This window comes from Parasteatoda tepidariorum, chromosome 2 (genome assembly GCF_982258835.1).
Source record: "Parasteatoda tepidariorum strain Cologne lab strain chromosome 2, Ptep-v5.0, whole genome shotgun sequence".
In the NCBI taxonomy this organism is placed as follows: domain Eukaryota; kingdom Metazoa; phylum Arthropoda; class Arachnida; order Araneae; family Theridiidae; genus Parasteatoda; species Parasteatoda tepidariorum.
Genome location: NC_141756.1, coordinates 71579129 through 71597411, shown reverse-complemented (window position 1 = coordinate 71597411; position 18283 = coordinate 71579129). Strand labels below are relative to the sequence as shown.

The 18283-nt window shown below is 27.1% G+C and overlaps 1 protein-coding gene across 1 annotated transcript in view; it reads right to left on the bottom strand.

Moving 5' to 3' along the window:
- Positions 1-3323: 3323 nt before the first annotated feature.
- LOC107454483 (uncharacterized) overlaps positions 3324-18283 on the bottom strand; it is a 34014-nt gene continuing 19054 nt past the window's right edge. The window contains exons 3-5 of the mRNA XM_087156619.1: positions 13515-15215; positions 8880-9000; positions 3324-6634 (exon numbers count right to left, since the gene is read on the bottom strand). Of these exons, the coding sequence (XP_087012745.1) occupies positions 13902-15215 (1314 nt within the window). The 3' untranslated portion in view covers positions 3324-6634; positions 8880-9000; positions 13515-13901. The remainder of the gene's footprint in view (positions 6635-8879; positions 9001-13514; positions 15216-18283) is intronic.

Sequence of the window (18283 nt, the reverse complement as noted above, 5' to 3'; positions counted from 1 at the left end):
TAACCCATCAAAAGTATTTAGTTCATAAAAATCCGATTATTAGAACAAAAGTTATTAGGGTTATATCTTTCTTTCTGTCTCACTGTATATATGTTACAGTAATAAATCTAGTTATTATCAATAATAACCGGCGATTAATTAATAACAACCACTTTTTGGTAAATGTGATAAATAATGCCTATTAATCACATTAATCTGTTATTATTAATAATTGTCAATGAAATTTGATCCATGTGATTAATTAGGCATAATCTATTGAAATTTCAACTTGAAATCAATTTTTATAAACTTATGTGTTGTGATAATAAATCTGCCATTGTATTAGTTTAAAAAAAAATATAGGAATATGTGAAATACTGATTTTTAGTTATGTTTCAATTAAGAAAAAAAAAACATGTTTGAAAGCTCAATTTGTTTTTTATATCACCTCTATTCATGACTCATAACATTTGTCATATTTTGAGTTCATAAATTTGGATATCGTTACAAAAGATTTATGAAAATATCAATTTATGAAATACGGTTATTCTTAATGAATGTTTATTTTTAATAATTGAATTAATCGAGGGAAGTGAGAGCAATTACTTGGTTTACCCAACACTGATGTTTTCTAATGCAAAGTGCCACTGCTCTAATGCAAAGTGCCATTTTCTAATGCAAAGTGCCATTTTCTAATGCAAGTTATAATTTTATACTAACTAATGTTTTTTTTTTTTTTTTTTTTTTTGAAGTTCAGTGCCACTGACGGGACCCTATTCTTATTAGTTTGATTTTAAAGGTTAAGTACAATTTTAAAAAAATCAATATCTAGCACAAAGCATTTGTACAAAGAATGAACAATGCGCACAAAAAATGGGCGTCTCCAGTCAAGTAATCAAACAACCAACATTTTCTAGCTGTTTGCACTCGAAAATACCGTTACCTATGCACACTAGGAAATCTCCTACAAAATGCATTGAAAATTATTATATTAATCAAACTTCATTAGTAATTATTTGTAATAGACAGGAAATGTGATGAATTCTAAAAGATTAATCATTAAACATATTTGGTTATTATTAATAATAGCTGATTAATTACTTTTACTGTAATATATAAGTATATTCAGAGCCTTTACATAAAACTGAACAAAACATTACAAATCTTCCATACAGATAAAAAATATGGAACCTTAATAAAGATTAGGAGAGAGGAAAATTCTTAATTCATTGTAGGGATTAAAATTATCTTAATATTAAAATTAATCGATCATGCAATGTAAACTATAGTAAATATAAAATGTCTTATGTTCAAGAAATATAGTAGTGATAAAGATACTAAATTTTTTCAATAATATACAATGGTATGTATCACAAGATTAATTATATATTTGCATGCATTAAAAATCTCTTTAATCATATATATGCATATTATGTAATAATATATATATTATGTAATAATATATATATTATGTAATAATATATATATTATGTAATAATATATATATTATGTAATAATATATATATTTTGTAAGGATAAGTGTATGCATTTTATTCAGAATATTTTCATACAACTATCATTTTGCATTCCAAAGCAATTGAAAATATCCCATTCAAGTATTCTAGTGATTAGTTCAATCTGTGTATTCTAGAATTGCATGTTTCGAATCAACTAGACTTTTTAATTCACGGAATTCATTATTTGTTAATGTAATTACTTTCTATAAAAATTAATTTGACAAGATCTTTATATTTGATGGATAACATGTTACACACATTTACATTTTCATACTCTATTGGCTTGCCTGTTTTGTTACTATCCTTCATACACACGACTCCACTGGTGGGAGGATTATTTAACAAACTTAACCCTTTGTGGTCCTAAGTCTACTCTCAGCCACAACAAAAAAAGAACCATACTGATATTATATTATTGAACAATAATGTTCATTTAAGTTAATTGGATTTGAAAATATGCATAATTCTAAATAATATTTTATAAATTACACTGAAATGTAACAGCATTTTTTTTTCTAAAAAAAAAATTCTTTTTTTATATATTATATAATGTTTACTCTGCATATTATGTCCGTCCAACGCAAAGTAAAGTATGTCAATTGTGTATAAATTGTGTCAAATAATGGCTAACATGCCATTAGCTCTCCAATACTTTTGAGGAGAGTGCTCTGTACTGATTCAGGAGATCAGCAATGAAAACTTGTCCCGAGTTAAACATATATTTTTTGCAACATATTATATTTATACATAAAATTAATAAGGCCTCAAAGAGCTAGCTAACAAGAATAAACTTGTCAGCACAAAGTATCTTCCTTATACCTCTTCACTCCGTAAGGAGCATAGGGTATTCGACCTGACTCTCTATTTCACCCTATTGGTCGTCAAGCAATCTCCTTCCATGTTAAGTTTATTGTCTTTAATTCAATCATACTAATTCTGTGTCTTGTCATTTTAAATGTATCCCACCTTTGCTTACCTAGTGATGTCCAGCACAGTGCCTGCCTTGAATTTTTTCTAATTTTCTTACAGTGTGCCGATCCCAACGCCATTTGCATTCTCTGATTTCTAATTCTATCGATTATAACTACTGATTCATTGTTATATATTTTGTGAAACCATTTTATACTAAGAATTTTTCTGACACAATTGTTTATAAAAACCTGTAACTTAATTGTATTTGTTAGTTATACTAGGTTTCTGATCTACATAAAAGTACTGACTTAGCATTTGAGTTGAATATGCATATTTTTGTTTCATTTAATGTAGTCTTGCATGCCCAAAATTTATTTAAAATAGCGAAAGCACTGTGTGCTTTCAGGACAAAATAAAATTTGTTAAATAAAAAATTCAATAATTGAAGCATATTGTAGAAGAGCTGAAATACATACATCTAAACATTTAAAACTGCATTTTCCAAGCTGTTTGGATAATAGAAGTCTTTGCATAATCAATTTAAGTAAGCAATTTCCATGATTAAATGCAGAGTATGATAGTCCTATGCATCTAATCAAAATTATGCGATTAAGACATAAAAATTCAAATATTTGTTAATAAAAAATTCAAATACTATCAATCATATTAAATGTTTCTGAATTATTTTGGAATACGATATTTTTCAATTTGTCCTTCCCATTGAATTACGTTTTAAAAAACATTTTTCATCCAAATACATTATCTATTTTCATTTCTATAAATTTTTGAATACTTCATCTATATTTTATAGTATTGTGTTTTTGGCAAAGAGACTGAAAAGTGTATACAAAAATGCTTGTGTGAGACACTGTGATGCTTAAGATTGTACTGTTTTTAAACATTATAAACATACTATTTTAAATATGAAAATAATATTTTATTTTAAATAGCTTATGCAATTTCAAACAATTTAATAAATATAATGCATTATAAAACTATTAAATTTAAACATATTTACAAACTTTTCTTGATGGCACTCATACAGATAAAATATCACATTTCAGAATTTTCTTATTATTATACAATTTAATCGTAAAATATAAATGGTAAAGAAGTAGGCAGTTTTATCTGCACCCTTTGCTTTGGAAATATCATAGGTATTCACATTGAAAAATATAGTAAATATTTTAACAAGATTATACATTTTCATTCATAAAATCAAATGTTTGTACCTTAATTTGTGCTCTTTTTTGCTGCTTTAATCAAATAACATATTTCAAATTTTAAATATGAAACAATGCATGAAATATATTTATAGTTTAGAGTTTACTTTTTCAAATTACTTAACTTGAGGTGTTTCAGGGTTTATTAATTAACAAAATAAAAATATTCAATTATTTCAAGTTTGTTGTCAGCTTTACCAATCAATATATGGTTCAAGATAATTTCAAGTTCTAAATATTCCAGGTTCATTCTGCCTGATAGAAAAAATGGATTACATAGACATTTGATTGCATTGGTATTTTATTAGTTAAATATTTCATTACTATAGTAAATACTTCTGTCTTAAATTTGGTCTCATTAATGCAACTAAAATTCTGAACAATCATCAAACAAATAAAATTTATTGCAAATATATACTACCAAGTTTCCGCTGCTCTAAGCGTCACAAAGTGATTTTCTGATACACTAAATTAGTATGAGAGTTACATACCTTGATAATAAGCTTAATTTTTACTGCTTTTTCATTTTAAAAAAGTAATTCAAAGTAAAAGAAAAACAGAATATGTCTAAAATGACTACAACATTTGACCAAATATTCACTAAGTTGCATCTGGTTTAAGTGTTTCTATAAAGACATTATATATTTCATTGAAATGTATTGGTCTACTTATCAAACTATATTTTAGTGAAAATGTCATTGTTGAATTGTTCAATTCTTACAATTATTATGGTAATTACAGAAATTATAATTAGGCAACCATTTTAGGACAACAGAGAAAAGCTTATTGGGCAATTATTATAGGGTAACGAAGAAAAAATTTTGAAGAAAATATTGAGGGGCAGAAGAGAAAAGACATATTGAACAATTATTATGAGATTGATGATTTTGAAACACACATTTAATGTTGGTTAACTATTTCAAGACTTAAATCACATCAATTGTATGCTTAACAATGCATCTAGAATACTTCATAAAATCATTTGAAATATTATTACTATATCAAAGATTCATTAAAATTTTAAAGAATTTATAAAAATTATCATACAATTAACAATTTATAAAAAATTGCAACACAACAATATTCAATGCAGATCATTAGAAAATCTGGAGTATATTTATCTGTAGTACACAAAAGAAAAAACTTTATTTTTTTATTCATAAATGCTTTACTAAAACATATTTTCAAGCTAGAATATTCAAAAGTAACAAGTTAAAAAGATTAAAACAATCTTTATTTCAAACCCGAAAAAATTTTATTCTCAATATATACACTAGGTGGCAGTACCTAATTTTTTATTAGTGGTAGACAGCATTAAGAAAAAATAGATAGAGTGCACAAAAGTCATAAGTTTGGGAAACAGTGTGCTAAAGGATAGTTATTTTTGACTAGATGTCAGCACTCATTTAAAAAATAAACTGAAAATTTACCCCCTCCCTCCAAATGAATTATACAAATTATACACACACTTAGTTTTTAATTTAAAAAAAAGGGTACTTTTAGGACAGTTGTTTTAAAAATAGGATAATAGATAAAACTGTTTTTTCAATTTTAAAATGACAAATGCAGTCAGCTTGACCACAAAATAACTTTGACTATTTTTAAAAGATTTCTATCAACTTAATATACTTTCTTAACAATTACAAACTTTATGATTTTATTCTTTTACTTTATTTTTAATTGGTAGTAAAATAATACTGTCAATTCAAATTACAATGAACAAAAAAAAATAAACAAATAAATTTGCTGCAAAACTTTAAAAATCTTATTATTTTGATTAAAATAAAAGAAATAATACCTAATTAAAATAAAAACTTTAAAAAGGCAAATCATTGTAATTTCTTTATTTAATTAATATATACTATCATTTTAAAACAAAAATAACTAACTATATATAAACAAATTTATGTATAAAAACCATATGTAAACAATTCATAAAAATCAAATCCATCAGCAATTTTAATAATAATAAAAATCATAATTATTCTGATAAAAAGATAAATCTTGATGATTTTCAAATATAATTAAAAATAATTTTCCATTCAAGACAAAAATAACTAATTAAATGTAATAATAAGCTCTTGTACTTTTCATGCAACTAACGTAAACAAATAATTTATAAAAACAAAATTCATTAGTAATTTTAATAATAAAATTTAGAATTATTCTTTTAAAAGAGGTATATATATTCTGATAAGGTTCAACAAAATATATCAATAAAAAACTTGTTTCAAAAAAATAATGTAATATTATTAAGTATGCATGTTAAGTAAACCTTTTATAAATATATTAAAAAATTAAAATGGTCTATTAAACCAAAAAATTAAACACAAAATTTGTGATTGAAATTCACAAAACACAATCTCTTGAAATAAATCCTGAACAGAAATGATTAAAAGCTGTTTCAGTTTTTCAAGGAGCATAACAAAAAAAACAAAAAAATTAACATTTTCTTCCTTTTTTTACGATTTCAATAGGTATAGTAATTTGACTCTTAAGCATGCTTATCCAATTTGCATTTCTGCCAAAATCATAATATGGAATAAAAAAGAAAATAGAGCTAAATAAGAAATTTAGAGGAAACCATGAAGCAAAAAGTCCACTAGAAAAAGACCTGACTTTCGCAATGCAACCACCAGTTTCCTCATTTACAAAGGTCAAGTGTATAACATATACTTTACGACATCGAGCATATACTAAAATTTCAATCTCACTTCTTTCAGCTTTTTCTTCCACATACTCTATGGTAAAAACATTTCCCCGAAGGCTCCGCCTATGAAGTTTTGTCACTGCTTGTAAAATATCTTTTGAGCAAACTATTGGATTAGCAGAAACTTTCCACACTTCTTCATATAGATGTGGTGAGCGTATACCAGGAATCCAAATGCCAGGTCGCAATTTTGCTTGTATAGCACCCTGTCCAGCACACAAACATGTAGCTTCAGGAGCTTCAGGGACATCCGTTGACATGGTTCAGAGATAAAGCAAGCAGTTATTAATCACCTGAAATCATAGAATCAAATAAAAATAAGAACAAATGTAGAAGCTGACCATTCAGTTTTAAAATGTGCAATAATATGATAGAGTATTGAATTTATATACTTATCAAACCATAATTTTTTTTAAATGCAGAAGACTTTTTGTAATTATTAGAATTTTTCTAATAATTAAAAATTAAGATCAAAATGTACATTAATTATTCTATTTTGCAATTTTATTTAAATACAAAACACAGGATTATAAGAAAAATTTAATTTCACCAATATGAGAAAAAAATATATATAAATTTATCCAGATTTATAAAAATAAATAAATAATATAAATCTGTAATTACTAAGAGATAAGTTTTGACACGTTAAAATTTACAGTGTGCTCGATTCCCTGCACACTATAGGTTATTAGAGAATTATCATTATTTATGATTCCCACCATACACGAGAATTATGTGAATCTTGAGGTTAAAGCAAACTTTAAGCAGTTTTTCTTTAATAACATACACTATAACTTCATCAATTTAAATCTGATTTGGTTAAGAAATTAATAGTATATGTTAATATAATTTACACAAAGAATTCTTTTTATTCTATTTACAGATTTCAATTTAAAATTTTTTTAAAAAAATAATAAGTTTTAAATAAAGAAACTATGTGTAATGAAAATTAGAAATTACATTTTAAAATAAATTAAATAAAAATTCTGAAAGTCATCAAAACTATGATTAGCAAGACAGGAGTTTTACCTAATATTTTAAATGAATATCTTCACTGTTTTATTCAACATAATAAAACAATTTAAATTTTAAGAAATGATTTTGCACTTAAATTAGTTTTTATTTCATTAATAGTATATAGGTACAGCAGGTAATTAAAGGTTTTCTTTTAACACATCGCAAGCGGTTAATGTAAAAATACGTTTTAGAAATTTCTGTAATCCATAAAAAAAAGTTAAAAAAAAGTGGTAGCAAAACTATTTTGTTTCTGCTCTGTTTTTCAAAGAAATTATCCATTTTTTATTGCCACAAACATAGATGATTCAGTATACATGTAATCAGTACGACAATTATTTGTCATAATTTTTTTTTTTTTAAGTTTTAACTAATTTAACAAGTTTGCTCCAACTTTTATGAAATCTTGCCAACCACTTTTTTAAAATTTTAATCTATAACAGCTGCAGTACATTTTTTCAAATAGTTGCCTGAATGTAATGAGTTACAATTATGGTATTTTAATTATGTGCACACATTTTCTAGTGTGAAAAAGTGTTTGAAAAAATCTTATAATGAAAATTAGAAAGCCTTACAAAAAAGCATTAAGTAAGCATTCAATTCAACAGAAATAAGGAAAACTGAAGTAAAAACAAAAATCTACCTATGTGCAAACTGTGGCTGCATCAAAGCTCAATTAAAATCAGAATTTAATCACTAAACCCATTTAAGGGAAGAAAATAGGATTTTCTTTAATTCAGGTGGAATTATTAATGCTCTATTGTCTAGCAATACGTTTTAAGGAGGCTTTTTCTTTTCATTATGGAAATATTTTTAAAGCTCAATGCAAATTTAGGCAGTTGATTTAGCTGAATACAACCTGAGATACTATATTCTAAATATGTGTAGACAACATCTTCAGACAATCAGCCTATTTTGTATCTTTTCCTAAAGTGCACTTTAAGTATGAAATGTAAATATGCATTTTAAAAGAACCAAATGAGTAATCTGCTGAGAATAAAATGAATACTGATACATATTTACTATTTCAATTTTTAGAATTATGCAATTTATCACTGAATCTGTTTATGTTATGAGTTACTTAGCACAATAAGTATTTTGGCTTCCAAATTATTGAAATTTTTACATTTTTAACAGTTTAAACTATTATGCTTTTGAGCTTAAGCTAGCTAGTTCACCAAAAAAAAAAAAAAAAAAACTAAAAGTTCACCTTTCTTGATCATGATTTTGTCACAATTTTTAATATAAATAATGAGAATTTCAGGATAACATTTGTACACTGAATAAGAGATAAGTTAACATTTGTACACTGAATGAAAGATACATGATAATAATATATAAAATATTTACATATATTAAAACCTAAAAAAAAGAAAAAGAACACTTTGCACTATTGTTAATTAAATATTAAACTATGTTATAATTAGAAGCTTAGCTGTCTACAGTAAATTCTTAGCTGTAACATGAGAGTACCTCCAAAATAAACAAAAGAGTCAACAAAGAACTACAACCAAAACATTTTACCATCAAATAAAAGTTTAATCACTTGACAAGCAAATGTCTAAGCTCTCTGTGTGTTCAAGAACTTAAGGTTATCTGGACTGAACTCGGTAGTCAGGCAAACTTTTGTGGTCAGCTTTTCCAACTGAAAATTAATTTTTGATTAATTTTTTAAGCACAAACTTTCAAAAATAATATAGAGAAAACTAATATTTTTAACACATTTAATTCATGAACCATAGTTGAAAAAGAGGTTCACGCAAAATAAATCTGTAAAATATTGTAATTGTAAATCTTAAAATAAAATGATACTACTCATTGCATTCTCATACATTCACTCACTGCTGATATATGAAATGCTACATTATATACCTATAGTGTCTTAACAGACAAGGACAAATACAACTTATAGTTGTCACAAAGAATGGTATTGAAAAACTTTATCAATAAAGAAAAGCTTTAATACACTCAGAATAAATGCTCTCAGCAATACAGGATGTTTTTAGAGTTTAAGACTACACATTAAAGGCAATTGGGTCTTCTCATATGACATAACAATAACTAAGAATTAGAAAAAAGTGTCACTGATAAGTATTTACTCTGATGGCCATCATGTTATACTTCAATTAATTATTAGTTTACTTCTATTAATTCTAGGAGCAATTTATATTAAATTCCTTAATTTTAAATTTTTTACTGTTTGAAATATTTAAAATTAAGTATGATTTCCATTTTTTTTTTCATTTATTACTTCATTTTTACATATATATTGATGATAAATACATAGTAATCATTTTGGTTGAGTGCAAAATTGACTTAGCATGAAATGGAGACAGATAGGTACTATTTCAAATAACAACACAGTGCTTTCATTACAGAAAAAAAAATGGGAGAGAATTTCTCACCCTTTCTCAAAAACAGGGTGAGATTTCAAAAATTTAAGTGAGATTTCTAAAAATTAAAAAAAAACACGAATAGACTCGGAAAAAAATTATTTCGTTAATTATAATACATTTTTAACATCTTCTAATTGAATATTTTTGCTGCATCTTCATATGGAAAATGTTCTATATCTACTTTTTCATCAGTTATTATATTTATTTGGCTGAAAAATATCGGTATTTGTTTTGTTTTGACCGTTTCTACCGACATTTGCTTCATTTTCATTTGTCCGTTACGGAGTAGAAGATGTCGCCTTAACAAGGTATTTGTTCATCTTACATTTATGCACAAAAAATGCAAATGTCTTACATGAAGAAACCTCACCTATGGTGAACATGTGGTTGCAGAGAAATGTGTTCTGAAAGGGGTTCCGTGGTTCGGGGGGTTGGTGTTCTGCTGTTTGCACCGGTTCTGAACAATACTGGTAAATAGGGAAGCTAGATAACAAGGACCGATGTTCAAAATAATGATCAAGGAAGAAAAGCGAAATGGATTTTATTCAAAATGGCAAAAGACGAAATTCTTTCCAAAATTCGTGCAGTTTGAAATTGATTAATAGAGTGTGCGAACTTCTCACGTTAATAATTTTTTATTGCGTGAAAATAAAAGAACATGATGCGAGATTCTCGCATTCTCACGCAGTAGTGAAAACACGGCAACAATTCTAATATTACTATTCAACAGAAAAATGATGAGAGTTTTATATGAAAAGTCAAAATTAAAATGTCTAATGTAATAGCAAGTTAAAATTGAAAGATCTAAAATAAAATCAGAACAAACACAGCTATTTTCCTTATTTTTATGTTACAAAGTTTATTTTTTTCAATTCAATTTCTTGTTTTTCTTTTCAATAACTGAACAATAACTCATAGTGTTATTTAGGTCATAAACAGCAAATAGTTGCATCAAAAATTTCTACATTATGATAGATAAATAATGGAATATTACTAAAAAATACTAATGAATTGTTTTTACCACTTTAACATGATTTCATTTTGTACATTTTTTGAATTTCAAAACCCTGTTTAAAAAATTATAATTAAGTTGCAAAAAATAATTTTTTTTAAAGAAAGATTAGGGATATAACAAATAGTCGGCCATCATTTAGAATTCAGCCATTTCGCCGAATATTTGGCCAAATATTCGACCGAATGTTCGGCAAAGTATCATTTGGAAAATTATTTCTGGGCAAAGTTTTTTAGGGAGAAAATTGAATAGATTTAATAAAGAATAACCTATAATCATATCTATTATCAGAAATAGTTTTTACACATATTTTTTTAATTCCAAAACTTGTTAATTCATGTCCTTTACCCTTTTAATGTGAGTTGATTTTGCATATTTTTTGAATTTCAAAATCCACTCTGTTAAAAAAAATCATAATTACGTTGTAAAAATTATTCGTTAAACAGAAAAATTAATGAGGTAATGAATATTCAGCTGACTGAATATTTGGTCAAATATTCGGCAAATTATAATTTGGAAAATTATTTCTCAACAAAGTTCTTTAGGGAGAAATTTTAATAGATTTAAAATAAAGAATAACCTATTATATTTTTTACTATACATTAACATGAATAGTTTTTACACATATTTGTTAAGTTTCAAAACTTGTTAATTTATGTTCCTAAAGACACATGGAAGAGCAAAATTTGAAGAATTGAAACTAGATTACTTTATACTGAACCATGATAGACATTAGACCATCTGATAGACATTATCATTTTTAATGTTTTTCATAATTTTTAATATTAATTTTAATAAATTAATAATATTTAATAAATTAATTTTTTTAATAAAATATTTTTAGCATTAAAGTTTTGTTTTATGAATTAAAGGGACATTTTTTTTCTATTTCTTTTTTTTTTTAAACTTTACAACTTGAGTTTGTTTATTTTTTCAATAGTTGTTACAGTTTTTTTTTTTTTTTTTATCTTAAATAGTTCTAATTTTCTTAATATTTCATTATCTTAAACAATTCCATTTAAGGTTGTTTTTTTCTACCTTTTCCCCATATCAATAATAAGTTATGTTTTGATTAATTTTCAATAATGACTAAACTTACTTATAGACAATAAGATATTTATTTATCACTTTTTTAAAATAAAGTTGCTATTTGACAACCGAATATTCAGTATTTTGCAGATTTTTTTGGCTGAATATTCAAAATTCGACCAAATCACTATATGTACATCCCAGAGAAAGATGACGAGGACATATTTTTTTAAGTCACAGGAAAATTTTCAGTTGGATACCAACAACATAGCCTCTATATGTATACCCAAAACTCTATAACATAAATGCCAAATGGAAATTAAGGTTAGCCAAATGTAACTTAGCAGCAGAATAAAAATTATTTCACAGTTGACAACTTAAAAAAAAATTTTAATTTGAAATCATTAAGAATTTATCCATTACCTTTCTGTTAGGGATATAGCTCATTTCAAATATTTCTTCTTGAATTTTTATTGTCTATTATATTTTATTATAGAATTATTTATAAATCTATTTTCTTTTGTTAGGAAGATCTTATTAGGAAGATATATCTTATTTGAAATATTTCTTCTTAAATTTTTATTTTCTATTATTTTTTATTTTCCATTATTTTTTATTATAGAATTATTTATAAAAGTTTATTTTTTAAAGTCTAAAAAAATTAAGCATTTTAAAGTAACTAAAATGTATAGGTTAAAACAAAAAGAATGGCATTATTGTAACCAGTCGGACCACAATATAATTAGAATCCCTACGTAACTATTTCAAAATTACTTTATTAGGTGGCAAATATATTGATGAAAAGATTAATTTTAACAAATGAAAGGGGAGATTTCCGTAGCGTGATCTGTGGCAGGATAACTGCCAAAATCTTGGAAATTTCTGGGTAGTGGCCAGCAAGAAACTAAAAAAAACATCACAGAAAGGGACCAACTCGAAAGGTCTAACTCGTAGCCACCTGCGGGTAAACATCTTCATTAATTTTTTTAAAGAAATTTGCAAGTTTAAAATCTATTTGGCACCTTGGCGATTGTAGTTGGCTCGACAGATCACGACATGGAAATATCCCCAAATGAAATATTGGTCGATCAATATACATTCTAATTCTTACTGAATAGAATTTTCAGGAAATTACAAATTTTAATTGATACTTGGTAAAATAATTCGTTAATCAGTCATTGTAAATTTAATTTTATAAATGAATTTGAATATAAACACACTTTTTTTACATTTAACCAATACTCATTGTAAGGCTCACAGATACCTAACATGTTTGTTTATTATTTAATTATAATGATATATAACTTATAAAAAATTGGAAATTAAAAATATTTCAGCATGATACTCATCTATGAGTCATTTGCAACATTAAAATTTTATAAACGAACCAAGTTTTCTTTTAATAGATAATTTTAAACTTAGATAGCCACATTAAAAAATTCATGAATTTTATATTTTACTTATAAAATAAGAATTAAATACTATTAACAAACTGATACAAAATTCTCTTTCATATTAACGAAGAAAAAATAAACACCAATACATGTCAAGTTCGTGAATAAGCTTATTACAATTGATACAAAATAGTGAATAATACACCCATTTATTACTGATAGGCGTTTAGGAAAACAATCCAAAAGCAACATATCTTTAGGGGGGAAATTATTGCATAATTTCAGTTCCACATTAATTGAATGTAAGATTATCTTTTGTATTAACTACCTAAAACTTAATGTTTCCATATCCCGCCATATATATATCCATACATATTTCACTTGAGAAGAATCGCATGACAAGCAAACGAAACAGAACAAGCAACAGATTGCAACTCGACACTGAATTAATTATTGAATATATATGCTCTTAAAATATTAGCTCTTAGCTTACATGGTCAAACAATTGTTATGCTGAGCTCTGATTTTCAGTTGATACAAACTGAGTCAGATAAAAAACTGCGCAAGCGTAGAAAAAACGCGTAATAAAAAAAAATAGTCATTTTAAAAACCATTCTCACTGCTCAACTAAAAAAAAAAAGAACAGTCATTTTAAAAACCATTATCACTGCTCAACTTCTGTTGTTGTTGCTAATTCCCATCTGGTCTGACGGGGTCAGACCAGATCAATGAATCCGTTGACATTCAGAAAATCCGAAACCAGAATGGGAGAGGAATGAATGTCATTCCAGTCCAGCCCTAAACAGTTCAAGATGTGCTCAGGTGATGCCTGGTTTTGTTGGCATTTAGGGCAAAGAGGAAAGACTTTTTGATTTGCAGAAAATGTGAGACATTTCAGGTGTCCACTGGCCAGTCGGGATAAGCAGGTGTTGGTTCGCCTGTCACCAGGGAGAGATAAAGAGAGTCCTGGTCTTTTTGCTTTATACCAGTAGTGAATAGGTGGAAGCAGCCACTTTTGTTTGTTCTGGGACTTTTGCCTTGCAAACAGTTCAAGGTATGTAAGCTCTGAGGTGGAGGGGACTGGATGGTCTAGTCCCTTCTTTGCAAGAGTGTCAGCCAACTCGTTGCCGTGGATATCGACGTGGGACGGGATCCATTGAAAGTGGACCTCATGCTGTTGGGAAATGAGCTTTACTTTTTGTAAGATCGAAAAACTGGTTTTATCTCCAATGAGGGCCCAATTTTTGAGGTGTTGAATTGAACTACGGCTGTCAGATAGTATCCAAGTATTTCCAAGGTGCCCTTCACTCAAGATTTTCTCTAGTCCCCTGTCGATTGCAATTAGTTCGCTTCGAAAGACGGAGCAGAAATCGGGGTTTCGTTGATGAAGAGTGTAGTTCTCTCGAGGTGTTTCAATAAATACCCCACTGCCAGTCTGTCTATCTATTTTACTGCCATCAGAGAATATTTTGATGTCGTTTGGAGGGATTTTATTGATGATTTCCAGGGACAATTGTCTGAGGAAGTCAGGCACACAGTCTTTCTTGTCAAGCATGGTAGGGAGGCTTTCATGGAAACTAACATTGGAAAGATCCAAGCAAGTACTAAGATTGCTATGAAGATAAAGAGGTTCAATATTTTCAGCGATTAACAGTTGTGATTTAACATGACTAAAAGGACTGTTTTTCTTTAGCCTTTGATTGCAGGTCCAATTATTTAGGTAAATAGCAGTTAAATTGCCTTGGTCTAAACTGGAAAGTTTATTGTAATATTTCACTAAATTAGCTTGCCTTCTGAAGTTAAGAGGTTGCAGATCTGCTTCGTAAAGAACGATCTCTGAAGGGCAGCTACGTTTCAGTCCAGTGATGATGCGAGCGGCGCTCAGTTGAACCTTTTCCAATTTGTTTAAGTTAGATTGAGAAGCACAGCAGTAGACAGGATAGCCATATTCAAGAATTGGTCTAACAAGAGCCTGGTAGGAAGTCCTAAGAGTAGTTGCATCTGCTCCCCAATCCCTACCAGCGATACACTTAATAATAGACACTTAGTAATAGACACTTACACTTAATAATCAACTTCTCAAATGCTCTTTCGAAAATGCAAAAATTGTCCAATCAAGATTTTGTACGCATCTCCGAATTCGCGATCGCAATTTCCGCATGCAGTGACAGTGGCCCTTCTTAATTTGTATATGATGAATGGTTAACTGAATGTAAACAAGGGATGGTTGACTGAATGTAAATATAACAAGCTTCCTAAAACCGGAAAAAAATCTAGAAAACTGTCGGTGTCTCTCTCCGCTTAGAATATGCTTACGAGGCGCTGTGTGAATGTCACGAGGTGATGTGCTAATATTCTAGGATGTTTTTTTTTTTTTTTATCATGAGTTGCGTTGCGTTTAAATTTACCCGTAATTTTACCATTCAGAAGAGTGTTCTGCATTTTATTAATTCTAACAAGTTGTAAGCCTTAAACAAATTTAAGAAAATTAATCTCACAACATAAATGAATGGTAAGGTTGTGTGTTATACTTTTGCTTGGCTATATTAGTGTAAAATATCACCGTTGGTTATTTTTTGGATCGCATCATAGCATGCTTGTAGTGTCTTCCGAATTCATTTGTGGTTTGGTAAACACGTCAAATATAATAATATTGGATGACGTAGAGGCATAGGGCAAGCATAAGCGTAAAAATCAATCGAAAGTAGTAACCCGTACGTTTTATGAGGAATTTTAACCCCATCTGTGCTTAGCTTTACACCGTCAACCATCCATACTAAAGCTGGACGATATCGGAATTTCTAATATCACGATAGATCATTAGAAAATATCAATATTTTATGATATTTTGTGGAGCCTTTAATATAAATTAAATTCATTTTTTTAATTATATTGGGGAATATTTTTGTCAAAATGAAGGAAAAAAACATTTTTTTCCCTATAACTATTTTAGTAATCATAATTTTTAAAATTAACAGAGTAATTGTACGAATTTAACAACGCATAAATTAAGCATTCTTGTCTTTTAAGTTGATATATAAATCACAGTTATTTTTATGAATTAAGAGCTAATCTTAATTACTGATTTATAATCAGAGAAAGAGAAAAAAAAAGTGTAATTTTAAACTTTATTATATTAAATAATGTTATTTTAAGGATTTTGAGATTTTGCGTTCATTCTAGTTAAACTAATTTTTCCATTCTTGCTATTATTGAATATTCTTTCTAAAAAAGTGGCAAAATTTGATAATACATTGAAAATTTTAAAATGTTATGATAAGTGTTTACCAAAAAGTCTTTAACCAAGAAATGATATTAAAAAAAAAAAAATTGAAAGATGGTATGCAAATGCACTTTTAATTGGGTATAATATAAAAAAAAAACACAACTACTTCCACTTAGTAGGAATAACATTTACCATGAAGCAATGCTAAATTCTATGCCACTATCCACATAAATCAATTATTAATCAAAAATCGAATATCAATTACTTTTCTTTATACTGCAATAAAATCTGGTGAGCAGCTATTTAAACGATCAAACACTTCGTTTGTTTATTTGTGGCTTTAAGTTAGGCTCGCAGAAAATGCCGTTTATGGGTTAAATTTAGTAGGAATAACACAACCTGTGACGTAGGCTACAGTATACCCAATCGGAAAGAAATTTGTTGTCAAATAAAAGAAAATGTAATTATTCTGCCTCTATATAACAATTTTTACTGAACTCCATAAAACTGCGGAGCGAAAAAAATTATAGTTCTTCATAAATTATGAGCTTACAGATAAATTAATTATTTTGCCATTTGATTATCATTAAACTTTATAAAAATATCTATTGTTCCAAATTTGAAAATTAAAATAATAAATATTTGAAACTTTCTTTAAAAAAATTTTCTGGTATTTAATTACTTTTATTTCACTTAATTTTCTTTATTTTGTTTAGTTTTCATGTATTTAAAATAATAAATAAAATAAAAAATAAAAGTGAGATGCAGGTGGTGCTCAACGTTTTTTTGCGATTTTTGACTTGCCGAAAAGTTCTGAAAAAGTTGACCAAAAAGTACTAAATATTTCATATCAAATATTAGTTTTTGTCATAGACAAAAATATTAATTTAAAATAATAATTTGATTTTTTTTACCTATTGCTTGTAGCTGTTAAATGACAAAGATTGTTCTGAGATAATTTTGGCTGAAATTTATATGTAATTCACAATTAATTCTACATGGACAATGTTAAATCCATAATATATTAATGATTATTTGCAGATCCCGTTAAAATGTATCTTTCAGACAAAACTCGAAATTTATCGTCTGAAGAATATCATAGGTTGCCTGCTTGAAAATTATTAGTATGATTAACTTAATAGTATGATTAACTTAAGGCTTTTTTATTCTAGAATATTTTTAGACCTCTGCTTTGAAATATTACTTTGAAACACTTTTTTAGTTTAGTTTCAAATGCATTCACATACATGAAGAAAAAAATATTAAAAATGAAGAACTTTAATACATGATAGAGCAGTGAAAAATGAAAATATTCCGTAAAAAATTCTGACAATTTAGTTTAGAAAATATGTAATTTAGAATAAACATATTTTAAGCATTTATGGAAGCAATTTTTTTAAATAACTAAGAAATAATTTATAGAACTTAAGAATTCTAACTGTATCTCTTTATCAATTTTGGCAACAAATAAAAATAGTCTTTTTTCCTCTCATATAGAGAAATCTTAAATGTTTACTTTAAAAAATTGAACATTATCTAAACTGAATTTTTAACGACCGGATAAGATAATGGATTTTTTAAATATAAAATATGTATAATTCAATTAACGTTATTTTCCAACAAATTCTTCTTTTTATTTATTTTTTAAGGGAAAATCGGATTTAAAGAAAAAAGATATAAAAACACGCAAGCAGCAAAAGGTATAATGCCAAGATCAACGGTTTTGTCGCCGTGAACTGTGAAACATAGTATGAAAAAAAAAGCTTTCTTCTTCTTCATGGAGTATCAGAATTTTTCTAGTGGTGATATTTTTCTGTATTTATCAAGTGTCGCTGTTTTTCGCTATTAATCTAGTGTCGGTATTTTAGCGT